Genomic DNA, 15,902 nt, shown 5'->3' with positions numbered 1-15,902 from the left:
GCCCGCCAGGCTCCACTTTCCTCGCTCCTTTCTCCTCCCCTTCTCTCCCTCGCCCGGCCCCCGCCCTGCCGCCACACGGTCAGTTGACGGCGAGGCGGGGCGGGGCGAGCTCCGAGCAGGCCGGCTCCGCCCTGCGCGGCCCGGGCCGGGGACACGGAGTCCGGAGGACCGCCAGGTGGAAAGCCCTGGTGGCGCACTTCGGGGCGGGGGCTCCAAAGAACTCGGCAGAGGCTCCCTCTCTCGCTCTGACCCACCTTACCCCAGGGGCGGGACCCGTCCCGTTAGGCCAGCCGAGATCGCTCGGGCAGGGGTGGTTGCTAGACTTCGGGAGGGAGAGCAGGTACCGGTCTCCTGCGAGGTCACCCGTCTTCCCAGACCGCACCGCCTGCCGGGCCGCTCCAGCGCACGAAGCCGCAAAGCGATGCTCGGGATAGGGAGGGGAGGACGCGCGGGGCGGAGGCACAGGTACTGCCCACTTCTCACCGAGGTACGGCTTCCGACAATGGCTACTTGCGGCGCTTCGTTTTCCCCGCTGATACGCTTCGGCGCTCACCGCATCATTTACGTCTAAGCTGAGCCCGGGGTGGGTGGCGGCTTCCGCAGACCGCTGTGCAAGACGTCGGTCCAGTGGACTGAGCTTGGCTGCAGGAACCAACCGAGACCGGAGCGGTTTCTAGGCAGGAGGAGGAGAGCTGGCGTTCACGTCGAAGGAAGGAAACCACAGAGAACACTGATAACGGGCTCTGTTCCGAGAGCTTTGCTCCTACTAACTCACGTAACCCTCCCACTACCTTACTGTCACACAGGCGAGGAGACTGAGGCACAGGGGGATTAGCTGGCTGGAAGTGGCAGCTGGAGTGCCTTGTCCGCAAGTTCAGCACGGCTTAGCAGAAGCGGTAAGGAGAAAGCGGAGTGGTCTCACCTTTGCCAGTAAGGAACCAGTTGCCAGGATGGCTTGGCGGGCCTGCTGAGGCGCCGTCCTACCGGGCCAGCTTGAGGAGGCTGGATTAGGCCTTATCTGTGCCCACTGCCCTCCCACGGACTCCAGGGAAGACGCTTCAGTGCCTGAGGAGTGGATTTACTCCTGTGGTGTGGTGTGGTGTGGTGTGCCCGGCCGAAGAGGAAACAGTTACAGCAAACTCAAAATGTCACCGAAGGCCAGCACTTCGTCCTTAAATTGCACGCCAATATCATTTATTGTAAATATCCTCACTTACTTTTCTAATGTATAAACTTGTTTGTTTCCAAACATTTTTTTCAGTAAAATTGGTGCTGCAGAAGCTGCCCAGGTTTATCTTGGGCTCCTTGGAACTGCGACCCCAATCTGAGACAGAGATGATAAATACTGGTAAACTGGGGCCTGCAGGTGGTGTGAGGGTGAGAGTGCTGCACTCTCACATGACTGACAGGGATTAAGTCTCAGATAGACATCTTGAAAATAATTCTGGGCAGGGTGGGTTCATACCTGCCCAAAACCCCAAGAGGAGAATAAAAAAGGGATTGTGGCCATCCCCCGTTGCCTTATGGCAAAAACCTTAAAAAACCAAAACCAAAACAAAAACCTTGTAGGCTAGTGAAAGACTGAACTGGAAGCTGTCACGTGCCAAGTGATTATTTAAAATGATCTGTCTCATCGGGACGTATATGAAGGGTTAGATGGAAAGAGAGATGAGCCTCAGAAACTGGGTAAAGATTGCATTGGTTGGGCACCACCAGCTAGTGCAGTGGTTACATCGCTGGACTTTCACATGGCCAACCACAGTTCCAGTCCCAGACCCGGTTACTTGAAACTCATGCCAGGTGAGCACATATGCCCTATAGCAAAACTCTCCAAAAAAAAGGGGGGGGGGGCGGAGTGCATTGGTAAGTATGATAATAGTTTCCATTTATCAAACATCTCCTAAATTTAAACCCTGAAGTGTCAGATCTGTATATCTTCTTCCCTGCCCCAACTTGGATGCTTCACTAACTATTGAAATACCCACACTTTTTCCTTAGACTTAGGACGGACTTGATTCACCTGGACTGCACCTGACAGTGCTGCGTGCATACCTGTCCTTGCTTCCATTCTCACCAGTCCCCTTCCGCCCCATCTTGCCCCCACCTTGCCGTTCGCTGTGCTCCCCAGCAAGCCCAGGCCTGCTTAAGCCACTGAATCCCCCTGATTCCAGGCACTATTATGTTAACACTGGCTTAGAGAAGCCTTTCTAATTCCTCTGAGCTTTTGTTTTCTGTTTTGTGCTTTTCTGTCATTCCTTTTATCTAGCTGGAGGGTGGTGGTGTCCTTCAGCCTGCACTGGTGGCTCCCTCAGGCAGGGGGACGAGACTATTTCCCACAGCCACTGCAACATTTTCCTCTGTGACCACCTCAGGAACGTGTCCAATCATCACTTACTGACTGGGCCGGAAGGAGGCTGCTGGGTGGGTCGTTTTGACTGTGAGGGGTTGAACATAGCTAACCCAGAGAAAATGGCTTCTTTATTTGCTATAGGGCATGTGTGCTCACTAGAGAGACAGAAAGAGAGAGAGGAGAAAGAATGAGAAAGCACTTACCAGGGGGGAGTTCCTTTTTCTCGTGGGACTTTGGGCCTACACACACATGCAGTCAACATGTTTTTCTTTTCTTTTCTTTTCTTTTTTTTTTTTGAAGATTTTTGCTATAGGGTATGTGTGCTTTCTAGAGACAGCGAGAAAGCAAGAAATCAGCCCCCCTAGGAAAGAAGGCCATACCACAATCCCTTCTCCTCCATTCTCCTCTCAGGATTCTGGGCACATACACGTACCTGGTGTGAGTTTCAAGCTGCTGGATCTAGGACTTGAACTAGAGTCGACCATGTGGTAGTCCAGCACCTTAACTTCTATACCATCTGTTGGCCTCCAAGCCACAAGGTCTAGTACTCAAAACATGCAGTTGGCCCTGCGGGATCTAGCCACATTAACCACCATACCGCCCGGCTGGCCCAACCCAGAGAAATTTTATGTTTCAATTGTTAGTTTGAAATTATGAGTAGTTCCTCAGGAATAAAATATAGAATTACAGGGCCATGCAATGGCATGGTGATTAAAGTGACTGGATCCTATGTGGCTGACTGCATGGTTCGAGTTCCAGACCCAGGGCCTTGAAAATTCATACTAGGTGTGTGTACCCAAAATCCTGAAAGGAGGGAGAGATGGAGAAGAGATTACAGTGTGACCATCCTCATGGTGGTGCTTTCTCGCTTTCCTTCTCTCTGTCTGCCTCCAGTCAGCTCATGCACCTTCTGGCAATTTTTAAAAATTATACACACACACACACACACACACAGTCCAGGACTTGAACCGTGCTGTTGACCATGAGGGATCCAGCCACCTTAACCTCCTTGCCATCTGCTGGTCCCTAACTAATCTGATTTTTACGTGTTTTTTTTTTTTTTTTAATGATAAGACACATATAACAGAAAATCTATTATATTAACTATTTTTAAATGTCCCCATTCAATGGCATTGAGTATACTTATCATGTTGTGCGACCTTCACCACCATCAATTTTCAGAACTTTTCCGTTATCCTAAACAGAAAATGCATTCATTGAAAACGCCCCCATTTTCTCCTCCCCCTTCTACTCTACTTTCTGACTCTATGAATTTGCCTATGCAACATAAGTGGAAGCGTACAATATTTGTTCTTCGTGTCTGGCCTGTTTAGTGTGATGCTTTTATGGTTCATGTATGTTGTAACGTGTCAGAATTTCATTCTTTTTTTTTTTTTTAGGTTTTTTCATAGGGGATGTGCACTTGCTTGAGAGAAACAGAGAGGAAACAGTGGAAGAGAAAGTGAGAAATCATTCCCCAAGGGCTACGGTCACACCACAATTTCTTCTCCTCTGTTCTCTTTTTGGGCATGTGCACACACACGCACCCAGCATGATTTCCAAGCCGCCAGGTCTGAGACTTGAACCATGATCAGCCTGTGGGAGTCCAGCACTTTAACCACCATGCCACCTGCTGGCCCCACAGATTTTATTTATTTATTTTTAATGTATTTTAAGCCTAGTATGTTACAGTGTTGTTCAAATCCTCTATTGCTTCATTGATTCTTATGTGTTTTTTAATTACTTATTGATATGGAATTAATAAAATCTCCAAATAATATGTTAGCACAGTTTCTCTGTTGAATTCTGTCAATATTTTGCTTTACGTATTTTAGGACTTCATTGTTAGGTGAAAATGTATTTATAATGTCTATCTTTTTGATTAACTTAATTAATATTGGGTTGTCTATAAAGTCATGAAATGTTTTTGCATAGATAAACATAAAAAATGCATCATGACTTTCTGGACAACCTAATACATGTTTCCTTTTTAAAAGTTATCATGGTCACTCAAATCTCTTCCTTTTTTTTAATGTTGCCAGTGGGCACATGTGCTTACCAGAGAGAGAGAGAAAGAGAGAAAGCACCCTCCTTGAGGAACGGTCATGCCACAATCCCTCTTCCTCCATTTCTCACCTCCTCGCATTTTGAGTATGCACACACACATGCCTGGTGTGATTTGCAAGCCACTGGGTTTGGGACTCGAACTTCGCAGTCAGCCATGTGGGAGCCAGCACCCTCACTGCCATTCTACAGGCTGGCCCTCACAATTCTCAGATTTACCTGCTCACCCTCACGGTGAGTTGTCATGTTGTCCAATTCAATTAATAATCTAGGGCAAAAACATCTTACTGATACATAGCTGCAACTTAATACAGGGAAAAAATACATTTTTTGAGGGAGAACAATAATCCAGCAGTGAACCGGGGCATAGCCAAGATCTCACTCCAAGGCCCGCTGCTTTTTGTACTATTTTACAACTGCCTCATTCTAAATGAGAGTCATAATCTCAAAACAATCAAAGTGTATTTAAAAGAAATATACTACCCTAATGCTTTCTAACGTATGATATACTATATGTCATCTGATAGCTGGTATTATTTGTTTTTCTTTATAAACAAATAACATCTTTATTTTATCCTTCAAAAAACAAACTTTTCTTCTTTTTACAAAATAATCAAGATTAACATGCAAAAAGGGGCATATATCTTCAAAGCATTTCCGTTTAATGGGAAACAGCTTTACAGGACCTAACATTAAAAGGTTAAAAAAAAATGTATATTTTGTTGCCACTGTAAGACAAAACAGAATCTAGCATAAGTCTAGGATATCCATTCATACTTCAGGTCCTTCTCCTCCAGGAACCGGCATGGTTATATTATTTCCATTTAGCAAAATCTGATCTAAGTTAGTAATCCTTCTTCCTTCTGGTGTGATTTCAAATTCTGTAACATCTTCCAGTACCATACTGACAAAACCATCAAATCCTAGAAGTGTACCAACAATTTCCTTATCACTTTTCATCACAATGTGAATTTCTTTTTTTTTTTTTGGGATATTTTTTTTTTGCTGTAGAACGTGTGCGCTCGTCAGACAGACAGAGACAGAGACAGAAAGCAAGAAATCACCCCCCGGGGGGATGGCCATGTCACAATCCCTTCTCCTCCATTCTCCTCTCGGGATCTTGGACACGCATGCACACGCACCTGGCGTGAGTTTAAGCCACCGGGTCCAGGACTACGAACCATGGTCAACTATGTGGGAGTCCAGCAACATAGCCATTACGCTAACTGCTGGTTCCCCCACAATGTGAATTCTTGATCCTATACCTTTGTCCACCAGCTCTGACGGCAGCAGCTGCAACGGGTTGGTAGTAGTGTTAGCTGCCATGGCTATGCCGGAATTGATAGCTGGTATTATTTGCGATTATTTCAGAAATTACGTGTGTGCAGTAGGTACATCTGAAAACACCGGTACAGAGCAGGCATTGAATACATACGAACATGACTTGAACCTGCCCGTATTTCCTAAATGGGTAGTGGGACCCGAATAATTTCTTAGGGCCACAGCTTTGATCACTAGTCTTCTAAGACTTGTAATATGCTAGCCCCTACGGGGTCATAGCAGGTCTTTAGCTCCGTGGGGTTCTATGATGCATAGCTGTCCTTACAGTGTTCATTCCTGAACCACAATGTAATCATTGACCACAGCACAGTGCCCTTCAGCCTCAGATCAATAGGCAGCAAAGCACGAAACGGAGGAATTTCTGACTTTGGAACTAAGCCATCCAAACCACTATTTCCCAGGTGCAGCTGAAGGACTCAGCCCCAGCAGGCCCGAGGCAGGGTGCTCACAGGTCCTAACTCGCTCCGGCTGTGCTCTCTCCTTCCAGAGGGGCTGAACGGAGCATCTGAGAATTACCCTGCACAGAAGGCAAGGCTTGAGTACATGCCATACTAATTATAGTTGTTCAGCTTTCTAGTTAGAAAAAGCAGGCAGAGCACATACCTCGTCTACTTGAAAGATCGGGAGACCAGGACTCAGATGATTGTGTCATTCAGAGGGCCCTTCACAGCTAGCCCTGAACCATCTTTGCAGCCCGGCCCTACTCCCACCCTCACAGCCACATTCTCACCTTTGCAGGTGTTTCTCCTCCACAGAGGGTCTAATCCCTGATTGTTTCTGACTGGTGAAAACTCTTTCTCTTTTTTTTTTTTTTTTTGAGAGGTTTTTGCTACAGGGCACATGCACTCGCCAGAGAGACAGAGAAAGACAGAGAGACAGTGAGAAAGCGAGAAATCACCCCCCCAGAGGGGATGGCCATGCCGTAATCCCTTCTCCTCTATTCTCCTCTCAGGATCTTGGGCACGCACACACGCACACACGCGTGAGTTTAAACCACCGGGTTCAGGACTGGAACTGCGGTCGACTACATGGGAGTTCAGCGACATAGCCATTACACTAACTGCTGGTCCCATCTTTCTAATCTTTCAATACCCAATTGAAAGGTACTCTACTGCTGCAGTACAAGCCTCCGTTTTGATTTTGCCTCCTTTTGAAGCCTTCCAGGGCTGGCATGGTAGCCTAGTGGTTAAGAGCCAGATCCCATATGGCTGACCAAAGTTTAAATCTCAGCCCCAGAGACTTGAAAAACATGTATGTGTGTGTATGCATGCCCCAAATCTTGACAAGTTGAGAGAAAAGGAGCAGAAGGGATTGCAGCATGACCACACCCCACTAGTGGTGCTTTCTCTCATTCTCTCCCCCTCTCTTTTTCTCTCTGACTCTCTCTGGTGGACACACATGCCTTCTGGCAACTAAAAAAAAAAAGAAGCAGCCTTCCAGAACTATTGTTGACAATGTGTTCCCCCATGTTCTGAAAGTACTTGGCCCTTGCTTCCATTATAAGCGTGAAGACTGAAGTTATTTGCTTGTAACACAATTTTCTCTAAGTTAATTTTCAGCTCCCTGAGAGTGGGCACCTAAAAAAGTATTTGTGGAATGACTTGTTTGTTCAACAAATAGGTATGGAGTGCATACCACGTGCCAGATATTATTGTACGATAAGTGATCCAACAGTGATGGTGTGTCTCAAAGGATGAGAAAATTGTATTAGGAGAAGAAAGGGAGAGGAACAGAGTCCAGACAGCTGCTCACAAAACACTCACTTCCTCATCTTCATGAACAAGTAGTTCTGCTATATTCCCTGCCTTCCTTGGTGTGTGGGGTGTAGTTAAGTAACTGAGTTTTGTGACTGAATTCTAATCCAATGTCATGTTGAGGGGAATGAGGTGACAAGACAATAAACACTTCTCTTGCAAGATCCCCCATGCTCTTGCTTCTGAAGTGATGCAGAAGAGTAGTGACCTTGAGGACACAACAGAAGGGTCCTTTGCAATAGACAGAGCAATAGAAGCTAGAGGGCTCCTCAAACAAAGAGGGAAACCATACCTGAAGTAATAAATAATATGCAGTAGGCGTGTTGCAGGTGGTTTTAGATGAATTACTTCAATGGAGAGAATACACTATTTAAGCAGCAACATAGGGAAAGTTTTTCACGATTGGTAATAAAGGCCCACTAACCTCCAGGAAGATAAAATCCCGCGTTTCATCCATTGCTTTATTTGCATCTAATACCAAGGCTTGGTGAACACAGGACACTCCGTTTCAAACATACCTCATTATCTTTGTGATCATATGTTTCGTTGTCTCTATGATCACAGAGATATCTGACACATGTTAACATTTTGGCACTAAATGACAAACAGGAAGTCTCTGGAGTTAGACTGCCTAGGTTCAAATCCTGGCTAGGCTACTTTTTAGCTATGTGATGATATTGGACAAGTTACTTGCCTGTTTCCCCAGTTATTGAACAAGTAAAAATAGTTGAGCATTCCTAATCTCAAATTCTAAAATCTCACATGCTCCAAAATTCAAAACTTTGTGAACACAAACATGACACCACTAGTGGAGAATTCCACACCTGACCTCAGGTCAGGTCACAGTCAGATTGCTGCAGGACAAGCCCAGTTGCAGTGCTGCAGAGGATAGTGTGTTGCTGCAAGATACTGGAGACACATGAGGTCTGGGTCTGGATCCTGGGCGAACATGCCAGGCACACCTGCGGGTTCCTGTGACCCTGGGTGGCTCAGAGATGGGGATGGAGTGCATCGTAAGACCCTGTCAAGGGTACAAGTCTTTCTCCTTGAAATAAAAAATAAACTTTGAAAAAAACGCTGCAATACTGAAATACTGTATAGAATTATCTTCAGCCTATGTGTATCAGGTACATGAAACAGATGTGTTTTGTGTTTAGACTTGGGTTCTACCCTTAAGATATTATGTATATGCGAGTACATTAAAATTCAAAAAAGTCTGAAATCCAAAATACTTTCAGTCTAAAACATTTTGGAGATGAGATAATCAGTTTGTCCCTACCTTAAAATAATCATGAGAATTAAAAGGGTTAATATAGGTGAGGCACTAAGAATTGTGCTTGCTATATAGTGGGTGCTCCATAATATATAAACTGTTATTATTGTTGTTTTCAAACTGGCTCTCCCATCTCAAAAGAGAATTCCTTTATTGGCCCAACTGTCAGATGACCGTGGGCTCAGAAAATATGTTACAAGGCCTACAGGAATTAGGAGGCCTTTGAGAGTTTGTCTCAAGTGTCTCTTTGAATAAAAGAGCCACATTTCATAGTCCAGAGGTTGAGAAAACCCCATATGTGTTCCAGGACTCTCCTCAACCTCATTCTCCAGCCTTGCTTTGTAAAGCATGGTGGGTTGTCAATGAATGGAAAACCAAAATTCTCCTGGAACACTTTGGGAAAGCCCAGCCAGATCTTGCTCACCTCGTAAAACTGATGGAAACCAGAAACCGCCTCTAGCAGCATTTTGTTTTTTTACCTTAACTGAAGAATTTTTCAATGGAAATGGATTTTTCTTTTTTCTTTTGTGACATCACCATTAAATAAAATGTTGATGACCTAGACAATTGTACCAAATTTTGTGCACTATTTGTGTACGTTAGCATTTCTTTAATACGTGGTTGAGTATTGTAAGACCATTCAAGGGGACAATGCATGCTCTCTAGTGATCCAGAGGAAACGATGCAGGTATTTTCACAAAAATGAATTGAGGAGCATTAATGTCTCCCTAGCACAAGAGCAAAAAATGAGGGGACCAAGAAAAAGTCAAGGGAAAAATTACCTAGAATTGATGCATTAAAAATGAACAATCTTGGGGCCGGCAGGTGGCTTGGTAGTTAAGGGTGCTAACCATGGTTCGAGTCCCTGACCTGGCAGCTTGCTTTCTCACTTTCTCTCTCTCTCTCTCTGTCCCTCTCTGGTCTAATTAAAATGGATGAATAAATAAAGTTAAATTAAAAATAATTCTTATAAAATAACCATTTTAAACAAACCTTTTAAAGAGTGGCGCCACCAGAAGTTGGGTTTTCTTCAAGCCATAGGAGACAGCGCCACCTACTGGTCGTGTGATTTGGCTGGCATCTAGGACGGGATGAGAGGGCCGCAGTTCAGCGACATAATTGCCCCAGATTTCTCCATAAATAAGCTGGATGGCCATTGAGATTTCTTCAGCATTACGGGCTCTTGACTTCTTCACCCTCAGAAGAAGAAATGGAAAATGACGTGACCTCACGCTTGACCATGAGGAGCCAAGCCATTGTCTAAAGTAGAGGTTCTCAAACTCCACCGCACATTAGGACCACCAGAAGCTTAAACAATCCCCTAGACTAATGATGTGATCTGGGATGGGACCCAGGCATTTCCTCTGGCGATTCCAATGTACAACTGAGATTCCCTGCTGTTAGGGCAGCCACCCATCCTCAGCTGGTTTCACTCAAAGCTGATCTGAGAGACCCTTCAGTGTAATGGAAAGACCCAGTAGAATGACATGTATAATTTTTTTTTCCCCATCTTAGACCTTAAGACTGTACCAAGAGGATGCCTCCCTCAAGGTTGGAGAAGTCCCTACTGAAGAGTCCATCTCCAAGCTAAAAAAAACAATCACTCAAGCTGTTGTGGGACATTCAGCGAGAGAGAGACAGGACACCGAGGCTTTAACAGGAAAACAATGGTTTATTTGGGTGCTAGTACTGGCTCAGCAGATTCACATCCAAAGGCTGAGCCCCGAATTCTTTGGGGCTTCCCCTTTTGTTTTAGCTTATTCGTCTCCCATGTATGGTTATGTTATCCTTTTATATACTTTTGACTGGGTAACAGACTATTACGGAATTATGCAGGCGTGTACTGGGTCACAGGCTGTTAGATACACAGGTGTACATGAAGTTACAGAGTTGCTATCAGGGCTACAAGGTCACTAAGTATTGCTAAGTTGCTATGGGAACAGGGCTATAAGCGTGGATTTTTAAGTTCTAAGCATGGCCATTATCTTCCTTGGTCCTGGAGGCCCCCTACCACAAAACAGCTTTATCAAGGCATCACAGTAAACTGCACGTATGAAGTATCCAGTCTGACAAGTTTGGGCATGTGTAAATACCTATAAAGCCATCGCCACAATCAAGATAATGGACATATTCTTCTAGATTGAACTGGAAGAGTCCTGGTTTATACCCCTGCTTCACAATTACTTAATGGTTGTTCTATACCAGTTGTGCTAAATGAGACGGGAACAGACTCACCTTGCACAACCTCCTCCCAGGGGATCTTGTTTCAGGACCAGTTGGGACAAGAAGGGGTGACACTTCTTCTTGAGAGTGCTGAAAAGAGAAGCAGCTGGCCAGGGGAGCTGATGGCCTAGCTAAACTAGACACATGGAAGTATTTTCAGGCACTGTGGTCTAATGTTTAGGTCTCCTCCTGCAGAAGTGTTCATATGTAAAATCCTAACGCCCAAGGTTATGGTATTAGGATGTAGGGCCTTTAGGAGGTGATTAGATCTACAGGGTAGAACCCTAATGAATGGGATTAGTGCCCCTATAAAAGAGACCCCTCTGTCACAATGAAGCAGATGAGATTCCATCTTGGAGGAGCACCTCCATTATAAACTGTTAAATTCCTATGACTAATAACTCAGGGCTGAGGGACCAGCAGTTAGCATAATGGCTATGTTGCTGGACTCCCATGTAGTCGACCGCGGTTCGCGTCCCGGACCCAGTGGCTTAAAACTCACGCCATGCGCGTGTGTGTGCGTGTCCAAGATCCTGAGAGAAGAAAGGAGGAGAAGGGATTGCGGTGTGGCCATCCCCCCTGAGGGATGATTTCTCGCTTTCTATCTCTCTGTCTCTGTCTGTCTGGCGAGCGCACTTACCGTATAGCAAAAACGTCTCCAAATAAATAAATAAATAAATAAATAAATAAATAGCTCAGGACTGATAGCTGTCTAAGGTTTCTGCCCTTCAGCAAACTTACTGTCCCTCCCTGGAGCTACAGGGTAACCTGAAAACCTTGGGTGGATCAGTACCTTGAATAGATTACTACCTTGAATGGATTGGTACCTTGATTGGATTAGATTTCCTGCTTCTCTGACTCCTCCTTTTACGCTGTGTAGGGCAGGATCTGAGCCCAATCTCCACTCCGAGACCACCCCTTTCTCAATTTCCTCATAAAGACCAAGTCCAACCCCCAGTTAGGTCAGCAATTTTGAGTGTTAACTCCTCCATGCCCGCTGGTGTAATACACAGTTCTCCTAATCTCTCCAGGAGCTGCTTTCCATTCCTCAGCATCTGGTTCTCTGCAACAACATGAAGTTTCCATGAGAAGATGGCCAGCTTTGAGGAAGCCACCGCTCGTCAAGACAGGGACTCTGCCCAGTGCATTGATCTTGGATTTCAAGACTGAAAAATAAATTTGTTTCTTAGCCACCCAGTTTATGGTAGTTTGTTATAGCAACAGAAATGGACTAGACATTAGGAAGTTGAAGGGGAGGGCATTTCAAGAGAAGGGAAAGCAAGTGCAGAGGAATGGAGGTATAAAGAGGTGTGTTTAGGGATCAGTGGGTATGGCCAGAGTGTTGGTGCCCTGCAGGGAGGACCATGAGGCAAACATGAACCTTCGGTAGCAGCAGCCAGTCAGCTAGGAGTGCCATGCTGCAAGGAGGCCGCCTTTGTTCTGTAAGCTCTACTTGCTCAGTGGAAAACCTTGCAAGCCTTAAGGAAGGGAGTATCATGATCAAATTTTCATCTCAGGAAGTTAGAAAACCTTTGCAAAGTTACCAGTGAGCAGAAACAAATTAATTCTAGGCCATGTTATATCAAAATCAAAAGCAACTTGGAATGCAAAGGAATTTTCATAAATACTGCACATGTACATGTTTGAACATTATTTATTTAATTTTTTTATTATCGTCATCATCATTATTATTATTTAATTTGACCAGAGAGAGAGAAGGAAAGAAAGAAAGCAAGTCACCAGGTCGGCCATGTAGAAATTCAACAACTTATCTACCGTGCCACCTGCCAGCCCCTGGGGCATTTTTTGTTTGTTTTTTTTTGAGAGGTTTTTGTTATAGGGCACATGCGCTCACCAGAAAGACAGAGAGAGACAGACAGAAAGCGAGAAATAAGCCCCTGGGAAGATGGCCATGCCACAATCCTTCTCCTCCATTCTTGGACACGCCTTCATACTCGCCCGGTGTGAGTTTAACCCACCGGGCCCAGGACTTGAACTACGGTTGACTACATGGGAGTCTAGCAACATAGCCATTATGCCAAATGCTGTAACCACCCCTGGGACATTTTTTCTTAATTTTAAAATTTATTATCATTATTCTTCAGTTTTGACCAGACAGAGACAGAGAAAAGAAGAATGAGAAAGCAAGTCACCAGGTCTGGGACTCTAACTACGGTTGGCAACATGGAAATCCAGCATCTCAACCACCGTGCCACCTGCTGGCCCCTGGGGCATTATTTTTAATCAAACAATGGGGTGAAAACCTTTGAAGAATGAATGATTTTCTCATCTATGAAGTCCGGGATTTGTATGATTCAGGACCTTGAAGAAGAAATCCTGAGAAACCAGGCTCAAGTAGTCTATTGCCAGCCCCAAATCCAGCGCCATCTTCAAATACAGAGGTGTTGACATGCAAGTCAGAAATAGAGTCCATGATGACAAGTTACAGCGGTCAGCCAATTTTCAGGATTATGTCTGTATCGACCTTTATCCCTGTTAGCTGACTGGTCAATGGTTAATGTCTTTACTGTGAGCATTAATAGTTTATGAAGGTATGCTTCCTTTATTCCATTCACCACCTAGTCTTGAGAGCACAGGAGTAAACACAAGGGGTATCAGTGAAGACAATTCAGCTGCCAAAAAAAAAGATTCAAACTGGCCTAACAACAGAGGAAAGTCCTGCCAGGACTCGCTCAGCAGAACACGTTTTTCTGAGTGGGGAAGGCTATGGATTAGAAATAGATGCAATAACAGGGACCAGCAGAATGGCATAGTGCTTACATCGCTGGACTCCCACATAACTGACCACTGTTTGAGCCCAGACCCGGTGGCTTAAACTCATGCCGGGCGTGTGTGCATGTGTGCCCAAGATCCTGAGAGGAGAATGGAGGAGAAGGGATTGCAGCGTGGCCATCCCCCCTGGGGGGTGATTTCTCACTTTCTGTCTCTCTGTCTCTGTCTTTCTGGTGAGCGCATGTGCCGTATAGCAAGCCCCCCCCCCAAAAAAAAAAAAAAAAAAAAAAAGAGTAACCCTGAGGCCAGTTCTGGTCACTACTTCTCCATCAGTGAAGCCGTGCCCACCCGATCCTTGCTTTTCTATACTCGTGTGTCTTTGTGTATTTGTTATTGTGTCTATTTCCTTTTCTTTTTGGAGAGATTTTCGCTATAGGGCACATGCGTTCGCCAGAAAGACAGAGACAGAGAGACAGAAAGCGAGAAATCACCCCCCGGGGGGGGATGGCCACATTGCAATCCCTTCTTCTCCATTCTCCTCTTGGGATCTTGGGCACGCACGCACATGTGCCCAACATGAGTTTAAGCCACCGGGTCTGGGACTCGAACCACAGTCGGCTACATGGGAATTGAGCGACATAGCCATTAGGCCAACTGCTGGTCGCATCAGGTTTATTCTTTTAAGGGCAGAAAATGGGGAAAGTGGAAATGAGATGCAAAGAGAATAGGAGAGAAGGAAATGGCATGCAAAACCAGTTGTTTTGGGATGTTAATTGTCTGAAGATGTGAAAATGACTGGCACCATAGAATTTCTCTGAGCTTTTGGGTGGACAATTTGATAAACACGTGTGACTTCCTTTAGCCAGATACTGGCAATACTGGGGGGTATTGGGTATCAACAACAGGAAGATAACCTTGAAGCAGGCAGACTGCGTTCCTATGTAGATACTTCTCAGTAGCTCTGCTGGAGCAGCTTAGGGAAGTGCATTTCTGTATTCATCTTAAGGTCACGTTTTCTCAAATTGCTGCTCTCCACAAAGTCCGAAGGCTTCAGATATGAGTCAAGCAAGGTTCCAGCTCCATCTCTGGGATTCTCTCAGATGTGTCTTCCTTTATGTGTCAATTTTGTCCTTAATAATATTAAAGCAATCCAAGGCCACGCATCCCTAAACTCTTCAGAAAAAGAGTTTCTCTTCTGAGCCTCCTACCAAAGTTCAGTTGCATCCACTATGTCATGTGCCCACATGTTTTATTTATTTTTAAATTTTTAAAAAATTTTTGACAGAGGGCACATGTGTTCACTGGAGAGAGAGAGAGAGAGGAAGAAGAAGAAGAAGGAAACTGAGAGAGAAGAAAAGTGATTCCCATGGGGAATGGTCATGATGCAATTCTTTTTCCTCCATCTCTTCCTCCTTTCTGGATTTTGGGTATGCTCACATTCACGCCTAGCATGTTTTTCAAGCCACTGGGCCCAGGACTCAAACCATGTAGTCAGTCATGAGGGCTCCGGCTGTCCTAACCACCATGCCACAGGCTGACCCATTTGTTCACTCTCAAGTCAATTCCAATGGCGAGGACGGATGGATTCCACTGGCTTAGGTCAACTGAGATTAACCCCTTGGATCTGAGAATGGGATCGGATTCACCTAAAATGCTCAGCTACTTCAAGGGAGAGGAGTTGGATGTGCAGGAAAAGCAGCTCCTCCAAATCTGTATGTGTTTTGTTTTTAATATGTCGGAAAGAATGTGTGCTTTCCTGAGCGAGACGGAGAGAGGGAGAAAGCACCTCCTCCCCAAGTGGAGCATGGCCACACCACAATCCCTTCTCCATTTCCCCATCCTGTGAGGATTTGGGGCCCACACACATGCCTTACATGCTTTCTAAGAAACTGGGGCCAGAATTCAAACTGTGCTGTCAATCATGGGAGATTCAGATCCCTTAACGACCAGACCACAGGGCAAGCATCTACTATGTGTGAAAACATGACCTGGGGTAGTCCAGCAGCCCCTAATGAGAACAGCAGGTGTCCATCAACAGTTTTCCATGTGCTGTGTTTAAAATGAGACTCGCCACTGTGTGCATCGTCAAAAGCCCAGACACACGAACAGATACCATCTACCAAAGACACTTTATTACATTATCTTTTATAACTGTCTAGAACGA

At 45.2% G+C, this 15,902-nt stretch overlaps 1 protein-coding gene across 1 annotated transcript; it reads right to left on the bottom strand.

Moving 5' to 3' along the window:
* Positions 1–5,054: 5,054 nt before the first annotated feature.
* On the bottom strand, positions 5,055–5,873 carry LOC102471714 (U6 snRNA-associated Sm-like protein LSm5). Its single transcript, XM_006154561.3, has 2 exons — positions 5,660–5,873; positions 5,055–5,380 (listed from the first exon to the last, which is right to left on the bottom strand). Exons 1-2 carry the CDS (start codon positions 5,738–5,740, stop codon positions 5,186–5,188), a joined length of 276 nt encoding a protein of 91 aa, XP_006154623.1. The 5' UTR covers positions 5,741–5,873; the 3' UTR covers positions 5,055–5,185.
* Between the last annotated feature and the right edge of the window lie 10,029 nt (positions 5,874–15,902).

This window comes from Tupaia chinensis, unplaced genomic scaffold (assembly GCF_000334495.1).
Source record: "Tupaia chinensis unplaced genomic scaffold, TupChi_1.0 Scaffold000415_1, whole genome shotgun sequence".
NCBI lineage: Eukaryota > Metazoa > Chordata > Mammalia > Scandentia > Tupaiidae > Tupaia > Tupaia belangeri.
Note: the sequence above shows the minus strand (reverse complement) of the source record. Positions and strands in the feature narration are given on the sequence as shown.

Bases quoted from the DNA above. Each gene is read 5' to 3' on its own strand.
- LOC102471714 (XM_006154561.3), bottom strand. From the start codon at position 5,740: ATGGCAGCTAACACTACTACCAACCCGTTGCAGCTGCTGCCGTCAGAG. The intron at 5,381-5,659 runs ATTGTGGGGGAA...AAAGAAATTCAC, and splicing joins GTATAGGATCAAGAATTCAC to ATTGTGATGAAAAGTGATAA.